Here is a 15,087-nt window from a genome sequence, read left to right as displayed (position 1 = left end):
AAATGTCGAGAATACATTGAACAACAATAATTATGTCAACACATTCAGAAAACCCCTTTGTTCATAAAAATGCAAAACAAATAAAAGATCCTATGTATTCCGTATGTCTGGCCCTCGTACTCTTTCTCAGTTTTGTCCACCTCTACTTTCATTCTGTGTGATTCTGTGTGATTGAAATGTATAGACTGAGGACAGCCTTCATCCCAATCTAATCGAGCAAACTGAACACAATATATGTACAGTATTAAAGTCAGTGTGCAACTGACATAATCCATAGCATTCCTTAGCAAATGAACACATTGGTTTTACGCATATCTAAATGTGAAACACACTGTAATAGCAAACACTATGTGTGGATGTGTTTGAAAAAAAATCAAATGACACGATGTGTTTTCAGTTGATTTTGTATTTTTTATTGAATAAATGATTTAAACGGTAATAACAATGTTTAAAACTACATTATCTTCACAGCCATTGCTTACATACTCATCTATATATATTCTTTCAACCCTCCCCACACTTTAGCTTTTTTTTTTCTTTAGTTTCTTTTTTTTTGTGTGTTTATTTTTGTGTTTTTTTTCTTTTGGAGTCATACTATCATATTAAATGCCCGTTTCAAGTCTTGTCACAATAACAGCAATTCAATAGGAAAGGAGGAAGGGTCTAGTTCTACAGGGGATAGATTCAAAGTTCCCATTTTCTTAATATTCCATAAACTTTTTTTTTTTTTTTTTAAATGTACTTAAGAAAAAGATCCAAAATATCGAAAGGAAAATAAAAATAATTGGTATGAGGCGTTACACCAGGCAACCCTCCCAGCCATCAGGCCACTGCAACAGAAAGTCTTTTTGTACAGTGACACGTCTTAGTGTCTCAGAAATTCAGAACATAGAAAACCACTAAAATAATTTTGAAACTAGATCCAAAATATTCTTTTGAAAAGAATTTATTTTGATGTACAAAAACAGTCATTTTATTTTTTTCTTTATGATGTTTTTTTGTTTTAATATAAAAGCTTCAAACACAAGTTTATTGTAGTTCTTATTTCATTCGTCATTATCATTATTATTATTGATTCATTTATTCTCTATTTTGTTGTTAATATTCATCTATCAGTGCGATTGTATACCAGTGCAGCTACTGGGTCCAGAGTAACGAAAACAGGCTTTTCATCTTTAATGGCATAAAAAATAAGGAAAAATCCATCTTTTATACAAAGTATAACTGCTGGTCTTTAGGGAAAAAAACGTGTATAAACCCATAAAGCTAGGAGGCACACCATGGGATTTTCATTTTTGTAAATTATAGCAATAATATACTAATACTACTTCTAATAATAATAATAATAATAATAATAAACAAAACAAGTAACAACAATTTGCAACCATCCTTGATGCCACGTACGGCTTCAGAGAGACTCAATGAAAAGTAATTGAGAAGTTGCTTAACAAGTCAAGACAGTTGAGAAATTGCACACACAAAACAAAATAGACAGAAAAACATTTTGTCAATTTGCAGGGGAGGGTGTCTTTTGAAAGGACAGGAAGCCAGGCCTGTGAGCAGCATGTGGGCACGGCCGCTGGCATCTTTGGTTCAGTCGAACATACGAAGGTAACACGAGCTTGAGCATTCCACGAAATATGAGAGCGAACGCACACGGAATGCTGAGGCCGAACTCTAACCCTGGTATGGAACCAAAACACAATCTGCTACAACGAACTACCAATGCCGTTCCATTAAATCCCATGAGGTATCGATGCTTTAAACAGATAAATCAGAACAGAAGCGGGACTATTTTCTTCTGCACGTTCTACCTAAAACATTAGCTCTTCGTCCCATCGTAGGAGATGAATACCTTCAACATAGTTTGAGGTGTTTACGCCTTTGAACCCCCAGAGGGCAAACCATTCAGCAGCTAAAGGAAAAACAGAGGAAGTGCTCTGAGAAAGCAGCATCCAAATATTCCAGGAGAACGGATGCTAATACTGCCACCCATCGACCCATAACCTTGATCATCTTGGCCGTGAGGCCAGGCCACAGTGTTGGGAGTAATCTAGGGTGATGGGGAGGGGAGGGGGGGGGGGGGGCTTCGCATGGCTTCTTGTCCTTTCAAACCTGCAGGGGTGTTGACTTGCACTGCTAGGAAGAAAGAAAAAAAAAACACCTGTTGAACAGATCTGCATATATCAAGGATAGTAAAGGTAACGCATGTAGGATTTTCTCTCAATACCCCACCATTAACAGTACATTCTGTAGCCCCTAGGTTTGCTGTGGGGGCTTTTCCTTCTTCATTATATGGGTAAGAATATCAATCTGTTTTTCCCATAGGGAAGTCGCCCTAACGAAAGCACAGATTCTTCTCTACCGCTCTACGGTCACATCTTCCGGTATTTAACAGTGCGCCGCTATAACTCATTTCGCGGCGACACTCTAAAGAGAAAATCTTACATGCAGCATCTTTAAAGTATGATATGATCGATGAGTCCGCATGACGTCACGAGCGCGTGACCACCCCAATATGAGGTCTGATAGCACCATATTTGTCTTTTAAATCTCTTAATGTTTAATAAGAGTGTCTAAGCCATAGATCAAGCATATCATGGATAAAACCATAGGTCTCATACTCATACGTACATGCAACTGAATACATTGCATGTGTACACAAAGACATATATGTAAAAGAGCATGGTCAATTTGGTTTTGCAGCAGAAGAATTCAGGTTGTGCTGTATTAAATGGGCCTGGGGATGAAGGCGTGACTGTTCCTCTTTTTCATGTAGTGTATATTTAACAAGGAGATGGTGTTCCCATGGTTTTTACACACTAAGGTAAACAACACCACAGAGCCCCGACATTATTTTAAGAAAATGTGTTTATGTGGGGCTTTCAAAAACGGAAAGAATGGAGGCCCAGCAGCTGGGAGAGCTAACAGGACACTGCAGGCATACAGGAGCCCCCATATGTCTAACTTAGTATTAGCATTCAAGTGAGGAAAGGCCCTTTCCTACACTGTGGTGTGAAGATGGGAGCTGGGAAACCACGGGACAGAGGAACAGTCAGAGCAACATCCGTCGGCCCATCATTTATTAAATCATTCGTTTAAGGCAACACAACTTAAATCTGGGTCATTTCGGGTTACTGTGGATGGAGTGCCAAAAGCCCTTGAAATGTTTTTGCATAAAGAAAAAATAACCTGTCAGTTAGTAAAGGCTGTTACCAAAAACATGTCAAGTAACGACAACCTATCACAAAATTCCAGTGGGCAGAACTGAACGCCAAACTCAAAGCGAGCGTCTCACGACCCTCAAAGACATTCTAGAAAAGTTAATCCAACTAGCCTAATGTGTGTGTGGATGTGACTCACGATTGATAGTAGGATGGGAAATGGCTTCTGAAGTTCTAACAAAGCCCTGGCTTTTTTTATAGACTTTAACAGCAAGGGCACGGATTCTGCTCAAACTAATTCAACAGTGTTTGCTCCAACCTAGTGACACAACAAACATTTCCAGTCCTCGCAGTGTGTTAAGAGAACGGTGGAGGTGCGGTTTCAACAACTACATCAGCTTCTAAAAGACGCGATCACATGCACATCTAAAGGACACAGACAGGTGAATCACACACACCTCCTTTGTGCGTCACGTGGTGCGTCTTCATTCAAAATGACAGTTTTAATACATCATACTTTGTGAACGAGTGATAAAATGGTTAGCTAAACTCTGAAGAGGCAAGACAATGTTTCCACGACGACACGGGAAATATACAAGACAGATGACTGAAACCACAGGGTTTGACTAGCATTCAGTGATGGTGTGAGTTTGCATTCAGATGACCCAAAATCCTTTCATTGGTATGCAAACATTTGGAGCTAAACAAGACTTTTACAAAGTGGAGTAAAAAGAGAATATGGCTTTTTTTAAAGCGTGTCCCTGACAAGTGACTCCCTGCCAGTAAGCTTCAGCAGACAGTACATTTAAATGAAATTTGTCATGCACTTTTTTAAATCTAGGGACAAAGGGAGTTGCGCCTGCTCCCACATTCCAATGCAGGGAAATCAGACCAACTTGTGTCCCATTTTTGAATAGATAACTAATAAATCCCCTGCACAGACATGATTATCCTCAGACAAAATGGCTTCCTCCACATTTATCTAAAATTTAAAAGAAAAGGGACTACAACTTCCACCACAAAACACTACAAATACTTAGAGGGGAGGTTTCCAAAAACAAAAAACATCTGTAGGGAATCTTTAGGTTAAAATCCAATTTCTAATTTCACTCTCACTGGTTTCTCCATCTTGTGGAAGACCAAAATATATATCCACACACAGAAATATACACACGATTGCAAGCTCAAACGATTAACACTACCAGCAAAAGGGCATCACAATCCTACTATCTATACTTTGGAGAATACAGATCCCATATATAGTTCCAACTACGACAATACAAGAGTTGATAAAGCTCAACAGTCAATTCTGTTGGGTTTTCTCTGTTGAGGAATCAGAATAGAGACGACTCAGTCTTTGAAAACTGCGGTTGCCTTGCTACATGGCCTGGATAGTAAGATAAAGAATAAAATAAAGAATAATTTCTAAGACAATGATACATTTTTAGCAAAGCCTAAATAATATACGCGCTAGACTAATCCACCGTAAGAGACTTCCTTCCATCCACAGAATCAAACACCTGATTAGGTTTGCTGAAAAGACGTTAAGATTAATAAAATCGAATATTGGTTTCATTTTCAAAAATGTAATGAATAGGGGGGTTATAGATATTGGTATACATATGCTGCAAAAACGTAACCACGGGCAAAGAAAAAGAAATTTGGATTTCTTGCCATGAGCAAATGATGCTTTCGTTGCCACCCCGTTGCCATGTCAACGTCTGGGAGACGGCTAGCATGGCAACGGAAACTATCATCATAAAATGGTACAGTAGTAGAAATAGCTAGACCAGGAGGGGGCGGGCTCTCCTGGGAAAAGGTCCGCGGAGAGGTCCAGTGATTGGTCATGCGGCTCGCTGTCAGGAATAATGGTTGTAGGGTGGTAGAGGGTGCCCGATGCCGTTCTGGTAGTGATGGTGCTGGCGGTGGGCGATGTACTCTGCATAACCCATTGTCAACTTCTCGCTACGGTACCTAGGGACGAGACGAGACGTGTTGGTAGAGGCACATGGTCAGCAACTGACACCGAAGCACAGGACCTACTGTCGATGCTGGGCTTAGAACAGCAAACATGTATATGCAATTGTTCCTTAAGATAGAACTCCACAGATGTTGAGTTGCACCATCTCACAATAGGCAGTCTAACGTTAAAAATGTATACAGCAGAAGTACCAAATATATCGTCTTTTTACTATTGTGCATTCCCTCTACACACGATACGCGATTTGCTCCTTGTTCATCGCAAGGTTTAGTTTCTATGGTTACCTCCTTTGCTAGCTTGCGTTGCTACATACAACTGTTATCTGATTGGTTGCACTCTGAAAGGTCAGCGCAACCAAGGCAAAGGTCAGCGTTTGAACGCAGCACTCGGCAACCATTTTGAGTGGTGAGCTTAGCAATGCTTAAAAATGGATCCCCTAATTGTAATCAAATTTGTCGTCAGCCCCAACCGATGTTGCCTCGAGTAACATCACTTAATAGACCCTCCAGAAAAACGCGATTATGTGATCGCATAATTTACCGCATAATCAGCAAAATGGCGCAGATTTGTAAAAGGGTGCATATTTATTAAAAGGGCGCATAATCCCCGCATTTTTCCACACAAAGTTGAGAGAAAAAAAAGTGAACTCGTCTTGACGTGAAGTAGTGATGATGACGCGACGTCATCAGCTCGCGCATCACAGAAGGTAAACAACACCGTAGAGTGAACGTGTGGAACTCACACGAGAGAGAACACACCAAGATCAAAAAATCGAATCCATCTCATTTACCGACGAACATTTCTGCTAAAGACCGGGCAAAGCAGTACCCTGATGTCTTGCACGAAAGTGGGGGGAAACTATTCTGCACCCCGTGCAACTGTGTGTTGGAGCATAAGAGAAAATCGACGGTGACGACCCACTTTGATTCATTCAAACATTCTAAAATGCTTTCTGCTGCTGCGGACAAGAAAGGCAAACAACTCGCGTTCACCGAGGCATCAACCTCCAAAACCCTTTCGAGGGCTACAAGAAACGAGGTGAGTAGCCTACAAGATTGAAGCTGGTCAGATAACGAACGAGTAAATGAAAACAGAATGAGGCGGAGAAGAGTGTGTGTGTGTGTGTGTGAGAGAGAGTGATTAAAATAGCCCATATATAAATACATAACACTTTATGATGTAGCTTGCTTCTAGTATGCTTGTTTATCATAGGAACTCTTTAAAAGGGCTCACTTTCATTCAGTAGTAGCCTAGTAACAGGGTGTGGGAGAAGAATCACCTTTTTTCCGCTTCCCGCATATTTCGCAACTTTTCGCATATTTATCATATTTCCACATATTTCGCAACTTCACCGCATAAAATCACATAAAAACCCTGCATGTTTAATCGCATAATCAAGGATTTTAGCCCGCATAATCAAGGATTTTAGCCCGCATAATCAAGGATTTTAGCCCGCGTTTTTCTGGAGGGTCTAACTTAAGGCAATATATGGAATTTCACATGGCTCTGAAGCCATAAAAGGCTTAATACAACTTATTTCACATAGTAGCAATCCCTAAAACGTATAAATAGACTGTAATGTGCAAAAATCTGTGGAGTTCCCCTATAGGCTACTTGAAAGGCAAAGTATATATTGCATATATATACACACGTGTCCTTTAATAGCTTTATATGCAATTTTAGCAATTCTGCTTGGCTGGCGAAACTCTTGCATACAGGATTGTGTGCATCAATCAGATGAAATGTTGGGATTGTAATCTTACCTGGTTAACTTAATGGTCTTCCTGAAGTCATTTGTGATGGGAGCTTTGTAACCTCCCTTTCGTAGTAAGGAATCTATGGTTTGAATGTGGTCCCAACCTTGATAAAATAAAAGTTTTAAAAATCTTAACACATTTAGAAAGATCCACATCTACATTATCTTTCTAAAAAAGCAGATGAGGCTGGGATTGTTAGGGGCTAAAATAGATCTCACCTTGCTCCTTTGCAACCTCTGGTAGGTAGGTGGCGGTGCGCTTTGAACCTTTTTCATTGAAAAACTCTATCCTAATACCGTGAACACCCACCTAGAATTCAAGACATGCATCACAAGGACATAATACATTTTTAACCCCATAAATCTCTCTATCCAACAAAGGTACATTTGTAAAACTAACATGCTGAAATGTTACATTTTGTCACTTTTTATGCACCTCTTCAAACTTCATGATTAGAATTTGACTAGGCTTAAGATTTGTTTGGTTTTTGTTTTAACAACCTCAAAAAATATGGAGGGACTGCTGTGTATTAATAGCAAAAAATGTGAGCAATTTAGCAACAACCCTTCTCAATGCAATTGTTTTAACAAACCAAGTCCCTTACCTCCCAGTCAAGGTAATCACCAACGTCTTCAAAGTTGGTGAGAAGAGACACTGAGCAGAAGAGGCGAGGCAGCTCATCCCTTGTCATAGGGGGGAAGCGGCTGTCTTTAAGGGCACTGCAGACATAAAAGCACAAAGAAACCATCTATTACAAGAGGCAATTCAGAAAAGAGTTATAGCAGATAACACTGTATTGGATTGAATTAAGAAACTCTGAAAACTGTTTTTAAATTGAGGGTACATTTCCAACATGTGATGGAGGATGCCCTTTCTCTAATGTAGATGACCTATGAACATACGGAGGCCAGTATAACCGCAGCATGAACTCTGCTCTTTATATTGTGTGTATCTGTACACAGTAAGCAGCCGTCTGTGTTTACAGGTTTTGGACAGCTGTGTTTGACCCTTGGGGCAAAAATGCTTGTGAAAAAAAGGGCCCCGTTTAGACTGAAAGTAATGACGTGTTTTGTAAGGGGTTGCGTGACATTTGAATATCAGTAACATATATTTAATTTAGATTTCTAATTTAAACATTTGTACACCAAAGCCGTGTAGTGCCAAACTGGTGTTTAACCCACCAGTCTGATAGTCCACCATTGCGGGTTTAACCCATTTCACTGTGTCTGGACATCCCAATAAACCTACACAAGGACTCTTTATTACAACATTTTTGAATTAAAACAGTTTTATAACAGTTCATACATTACAGTAATAGTTAAGATATTATTACAATTTACTGTGTCAATGCTTGTCCTTTTGATCTCATCCAGGTCATCCAGAATAAATAGACTTATATGAAATACATATAAATGTCATTATTGAAATGATTTTAACATATCTACATCAACTTCTGTTAATAAGATTGTGTTGGTGGCACATTTTAAGTGTAGTTTGTCTGACTTTAATATAAAAGTGCTTACAGGTATACAGTAAACATATCAATGTGTCTTAATACATAAAAAACTAATTATTGACTTTAATAACTTGTTTGAATATTTTTTGAAGCCCCAGGACCTGGGATCAAAGGAGACACGCGCTCCACACATCGTTACTGCAAGCTACATGAATGAAACAGAACAAAGTAAATACTATAAGAAACAAGAACATTGATATTTGTTGCACTCATGTACAGGCAAACAATGAGTTCTGACTAACTGCTACATAGTTGCCCATGCTATTGATCTTGACTCCAATAGGTTTGTTGTTTATTTTGATCTAAAGCTTTGAAATATAAAAACAACGTTGCCTTTCTCTTACCTGGTAAGGGTGTACTCCCTGAGTCCTGAGTGCAGATTCATGGCAGAAAATGTACCTATACAACCCCTCAACCGCTTGTCTCTGCCTATTTTCCATGTGACAAACAGCGGGCTGAAAGAAAAGAAGAAGGGCCCATGTTAAAGGAGGTTAACTTGAATAATGTGCACGTCGGATGTACATTTCTGTAAGGTCAAACGTTAATTAAAAACACATGAAGGTTTTTCACACTAGGCGATGGTCACACATTTTAGGGCCATGATGGGTCATTGGACTATCTGTCAACCAACGACTTAGTAACCGTTTTTCTATTTGAAAAAAACCGTATAACCCTTCTTAAATGTATGAAAATGTTTTAACTCCACTTTTTAGTATCAGCTCAGCTCGCTTGGAATCTCTGCTGAGGTAGTACTAAAAAAGGACAGGTACTATCCACAACTTTTCCTCATAGATCCTCATTGTGGATGGCAGCACTAGTTGCGGTTAGGGAGGTCATGAGAACCGACACTTCGGAACCAAGTAAAAGTCAAGATACTGAAACGTGACAGTATTGGGTTTCTGCAGTGCTGTAGTTACCATATTTTAGTATTGATCTACGCCGTTTTGGCGAGAACCGTGGATGAATAGTTTTTACAGCAATGTAAAATATATATTAATAGGGAATTTTGATCTGTTATACCGCTACATGGGATTTATCATGGCCTTTAGTGCTTGCTGAAGACTCAAAATGTAATCTGAATTGTACTAGTATTTGCTTTGAATACTAAATGTCCTGAGTTGTGACATACCTAGTTGCAAAATTGTTGGTAGGTATCCCAGTGGATCAGAAGCAAAGTGTGCATAACAGGGAACAGGTCTATAAGTATCCAACTATGTATTCCAGGAATTTAACAAAAATGTATTAGCCTCAGTTTGTTAATATAAATGTCCTTCAAGTTTTTCGACAACTGTTCATCAACTTCACACTTGGCCGGCGTATTGCAGAGGACTGAAGGAAGTGCAGTGTCACAACAGTTAATCTGACTCACTGATTTATTGTCACTTTTCCATCGAAGGTCTTGATCTCAGATGCCAAGTCACACACCATTGCAGGGCTCCACTCTTTATCCAATAGTGTTCCCTTTATATGAGCATCAGTTCAGTTTTAAGTGCACCAATTCAAATGCATAACGCCACTCTAATACTTAAACAAAGTTACTTGTGTAAGTAATTAATTAAAGACAATCAGTACAACTAGAGAGATTTTGGTTATTTATCTTAACTCATTATTTTCTGACATTTGTTTTGTCTCTTTCAAGTAAACCAGTGTGGAGCTTCTGCATGTTCTGTACTGATACCGCAACTTGGTGATTTTGTTTCTCTCTCTCACTAAAATATTGAAAATGCAAATGTGTAAAGAGTAAAAGAGAAAGGAGAAAAAGGAAAAAAATTAGCTCACAGATTTTCCTCAGTGAATTTTCAATACCAGAACCAATACTTTAACTGCACTGACTTGTACACCGTTTAACTTGTTCAATCCATTAAATCTTGAGCTACAAGTCCTATACTTTTAAAAAGGCTGTAAAAAGTCAAATTTTACAAAGGGAAACATACATGAGACATTTTTTCTTTGAACAAATTTGTAATTTTATTTTTAGCTTCTTCACATATAAAACAAATGTTACAAAATAAAAATAAATTACAAGATCAGATATAAGGTACCAGTAATTAAATAAAAACTTGAATTACAAAGGAAAATAAAATTACTTTTACAGCCCATATTTGCAAAATAGTTTATATATAAAAAAAACAAAACATGACTAATGTTCACCGCTGTAACCCTTTATCTCTTACAAATGTTTCACCCTGCATTTCCTGAGGATCTTTGCTCCTTCTCTGCCAGTAAGGAAAGGTGTTGTCTTCTGGTGTTCTCAAAAGAGGAATGTACAGGGACAAAAGTTAAAAGAAAAAATTGCTAGTGTTATCCATTCAGTAGCACAATGGATAAGATAACATGTACTGTATTAATGAGTAGCCTGATTGCTAGCTAGCAATTTTTCTTCAAATTGTAATGTTGTAAGTTTAGCTTTGCACATATTCAAAATGAAAGATTATATTTTTATCAATGTTAACAAACATAAAATTACACAAATGTTAAATATCAACAATTACAGTTGCCTTATCAAGTTATACAACTATTGAAGTCAGCTAAAGTAAGCAAGCTAAATAAGCTGACTGGTTATGCTAATTTACCTGTAGCAGGGTCACTGGCTAGCGTGGTCCATTGGTCTTCTGCATTCAAAATGATGCAAATTCCCATAAACTGTATGCTGCGTTGGCAGTCCTTGAGGCATCGACCTTTGCACGTATATTAAGTTACAGTTCTTATCATGTGAGTCTCTATTGAGAGAACAATACTTGCTGTTTTTATTAATTCCAACAACATCTAAGGTAGGTAAACAATACACTATCATCTTGTTCCAAAATTGACTAAAATTGAAATGATAGTACAACTGTGTCTTAAAAAAGAATTACAGTTTTCATAATCTTAGGCCCATGTTAGTTCACTAGCTAACTTTGCAGAACACAGAGTCTATGTCAAATGTTGTAGTTGTTCTGAGGACTTCAATAATTAAATCTGACAATGCCCCCGAATGAAGGACATGTATGAGCTTCTCAAAACAGTGGTGGGCATTTGATTACTACAATCCTAGTTTTTTTTTTTCTTCTCCTGAGACCCTCTTGCAATGAGGCAGTAATCGAGATTGCAGAAGTGACATCAGTTTATGTTTAAAGTGTATTGCCTTGTGTTGACATTGGAACGAAGCCTTAAAAGTAAGTGGACTTGTGCATTAATGTATGGACATAGCCATGTGTAGAATTAGGAATGTCTGATATTAACTCCCTAGATAGAGACGTTAGATGATAGTGTGATCTTTTGGGGATACATTTATCTAATTAAAGGCTCAAGTGTACTGTTTTTCTTTCAAAATGTTAACATGTCAGAAGTAGCATTTTAAAAGACCCATTGGTCATACAGTCTCAACCATAAATGCAAAAATGGCACTTTGATGTGAATATGTTTATTAGAAAGAGAATGGGAATGAATTGTATACAAATACAAAGTGTATGATGGATTGTTTCATTAAAATACAAAATGTTACTGAAATCACCCTAAAGTTGGAACTTTTTACTTCATCACACAAATTCAAACCGTCATATGCATTTGAAATGACGGCAGCTTTTTCTCCCCCAATACACCGGAAAAGTAAACGTGCTATTGCAATTCCAAATATTTACTTCACAGAGTTTCAAAATCTAAGTAAAACTGCAGCAAAGTCAAACGATTTCATTAAATAAAAAAGGTATTTCTAAGGTGGGGTCGGAATGTTAAAGTGGAGGGCGCAGGAGTTCGGTTACGGGCAGGAAACATACATCGATACCTTGTATGGTTAATATTCCAATGACACAAAAATGGAAAAAGTGTTGAAATAATCATTTAAATACTTAACATTTGTATTTTTTTTTACTTTGATGTATCTTTAAAACTGACAGTACTGTTTGTGTGTTAAATTGGCCGTACGGAACGCTTAAGGATGTTTAAGCAATAACCACCTTTTCTTTGTTGGTTAGTGTTTCACTCGGTTAACGTCAGTGTCGCTAAATTCGACAGTAACGTAAACTTACCAAGCAAAACCGGCTATATAACGTGTCAGTTATCCAACAGGTCATCTGTCCATTATACCAGAGGGACATTTTCCATTAAATGAATCACCAGAAGCTCTGGTTAGCTCGATTGCTAAGATAATGTAGCTTGTAGCTAACAAAGCTTAGCCTGGTATATGGCAGCCAGAGTTCATTGAGGGCAACATAAATACAATAATAATACTAATGTTAGTTTTTGATGTGTTTTTTTTATTTCATTCTAGCGGCATGAGTGCTCTATTGTAAGTGACACAGCTGGCACTGTTAAACCGAAGAAATAAGCGATGTTATCTTACTCGGTCCACCCTTTCTTTCGTTGAGTGTTAGTGACTGGCTAATATTAGCGTGTAGCAAACAGGCTTAACGTTAGCTAAAGCCTGTGTTTCTCAAACAGTATAGCAACATGTTTTTTGGTGCCGAATAGCAACGAGTTTGTTATACCTCGCCTCATGTACATCACTTGGTGTGTTAGATATCATAGCATTATAACATCTTATCAAATCATTCATTGTAATGTTAATGCTAGCTCAGTGCAGCGCTAGGCCAGTGCCGACAAGGCCCACAATTCCAACTTAAACCATGATCGCGAACAGTTAACGTTAAATTCAATATGAATAAAATGTTGTTTCGATGTGACAGTTTGTGCCCTCAAAGCTGAAGCAGAATCCAGAGGCAACCACATGAACTGTGCCGCAAAATATGTTTGTTGAGAGAATATACCAATGAGCAAAAAATATGCTGCAAAACAACAAAAGAGAAAAATACTCACTAGGGATCATTTGTAAACCTGGGTGTTCTCGGAGGTTGGTATCCGTACAGATGGCAATAAAGCACGTCGAAACAGAAGCAGCACATCTCCGCTGAGACAACCATTTTTCTGCCTCCACTGCCCGAACCGGGTCCCGAGCTGAGATTCGGGGAGAGGCCGGATGAAGAGTAACCGGCCGGGACTGGGGACAGAGCGTTCGTGCCGCTGCTACCACTACTACTACTGCTGCCGCTAACGTTACCCCCGGGTCCCCCCAGGCCGTTGGCTCTGCTCACGTTCGCCGCTGCTGCAACGGTCGCGGAGGAGCCAATCCCCAACTCCGAGCCACAATGTCCGGTTCCTGCCACCCCGCTTCCCGCCCCCACCCCGCCAGGACACCCCGACCCGGGCGATCCCGACAGTTTCTGCTTCTTCACCCCGCAGCACCCGGCCGCCATCTTGGAACAATCTGCACCGACACACCGCTTCCGACCCATAACCGTCACCGCGGGAAGGGTGGGGGGGAACGCCGACCAGACGTAGAAATCCCACTGCGTTGATACGTATGACGGACAGTAATCAACTTTCACTCTTTTATTTTTTTTACGGACGACGAAATAACCGATGTGGTGAGAAGACTGCAATGTCACCCTAGCGTTGCCGTTAAAAATGCGTGACTTCGTTACGCAAAATCCATAGCTGGATAAGCATTTTTTTCTTGAATAGTCAGCCAGTCCAGCTTTGGACAACGGTGTTCCAGTGGATCACCGATAACGTCAAATCCCAGTCAAATATACACTCCTTCCCCCTAACACGACACCATCCGAGGCGATGTCAGTCAGTAAACATACAAGTTCAGGGAGTGCACAGTCCGAACAGGCCGCAGTTGTCGGTACCCAGGCGGTCCAGATGTGAAGCTGACAGCCAGTGAGCTGTAGCCCAGCAGCACACCTCTCCAAGTGGAAGCCGGGGGCTGGAGTACGCAGCAGGACCCATACACTTTAGTACAAATTGCGCGCAATGCCTGGCCGATGGTAGCTTATCATTGCACCAGCTTGTTTGCAACTGCCTCACGAACTTCTAATTACACAACAGGCCCAGTATGCTGGAATTCCAGGTTCTAGGATAGCGCAGAATAAAATGGCATCTGACACTGCGGGGTTGGCATGGCACAGTCAAATGCGTCAGCGCCGAGCAAGTCATTTCAGTAACGTTGGCCCACAGTTTGCACCTGCATGATGGACCCCGTTAGAAAAGAACCCTCAATAACAGCACCACGTCAAATGCAGAAGTGAACGTTTTCTGTATAGGATGGTTTAGAGGTTGTCATCCGTTTATGGGGATATACATAGAAGAGCATTCTAGTCCGTGAGCCGTGAGAAATCCTCCGGGTTTGGCAACCCTCGCTCCGCACCCGTCTCTCAGCTGCTACCATTCAGTGCTGTCCGGGTAAAGCACTGTGATCAGTCGGTGGGCACAGGCATCGCTGTCGTCGGCACGCCGGACCGGATTCAGAAACTGCTTTGCGCCCAGTCCCTACTCATTCTGCGTAGCTTCTTGGGGCATGAAATGTGCAATTCAGAAGGAGTATACGGAACCGTGTAAGCATGCGCGCTCCCGACGTCCGCATGCATGAACAAAAGTATCCCCAAGCTATAAAAGGCATAGAGCGGTGTTTTTGTTCTGGGTCTTTTCTTTAGATCTTTGATGCAAGAATGGTGAAAAGGGAATTGATTTGCGTATTTCACTTTATCCTTTGTGTGTGTCTCACTCTATGGGTGGAGATAAAGGGTGTTTGCTTTTCAAAAGGCTCCTGTTAAAGTAATTTGTCAAGTTGGTTTAATTCCAAATAGCTTGCATGAAGCCATGTAGGCCAACATTTTATTTCAGGGCTGC

General features: G+C 39.8%; 1 protein-coding gene across 2 annotated transcripts; it reads right to left on the bottom strand.

The window, feature by feature from the left end:
- Positions 1 to 388: 388 nt before the first annotated feature.
- Positions 389 to 14,775, bottom strand: ammecr1 (AMMECR nuclear protein 1). 2 transcript variants are annotated; one of them, XM_034152411.1, is made up of 6 exons: positions 13,213 to 14,769; positions 8,763 to 8,873; positions 7,507 to 7,621; positions 7,121 to 7,211; positions 6,909 to 7,005; positions 389 to 5,138 (listed from the first exon to the last, which is right to left on the bottom strand). In XM_034152411.1, the coding sequence occupies exons 1-6, from the start codon at positions 13,686 to 13,688 to the stop codon at positions 5,024 to 5,026; spliced, it is 1,005 nt and encodes a 334-aa protein (XP_034008302.1). In that variant the 5' UTR covers positions 13,689 to 14,769; the 3' UTR covers positions 389 to 5,023. The 2 variants fall into 2 exon arrangements, with proteins under 2 accessions (XP_034008302.1, XP_034008309.1); XM_034152418.1 differs by lacking the exon at positions 8,763 to 8,873 and having other exon boundaries at positions 13,213 to 14,775.
- Positions 14,776 to 15,087: the final 312 nt, after the last annotated feature.

Source organism: Trematomus bernacchii, unplaced genomic scaffold, assembly GCF_902827165.1.
Source record: "Trematomus bernacchii unplaced genomic scaffold, fTreBer1.1, whole genome shotgun sequence".
NCBI lineage: Eukaryota > Metazoa > Chordata > Actinopteri > Perciformes > Nototheniidae > Trematomus > Trematomus bernacchii.
This window is presented reverse-complemented; position numbering and strand designations above follow the sequence as displayed.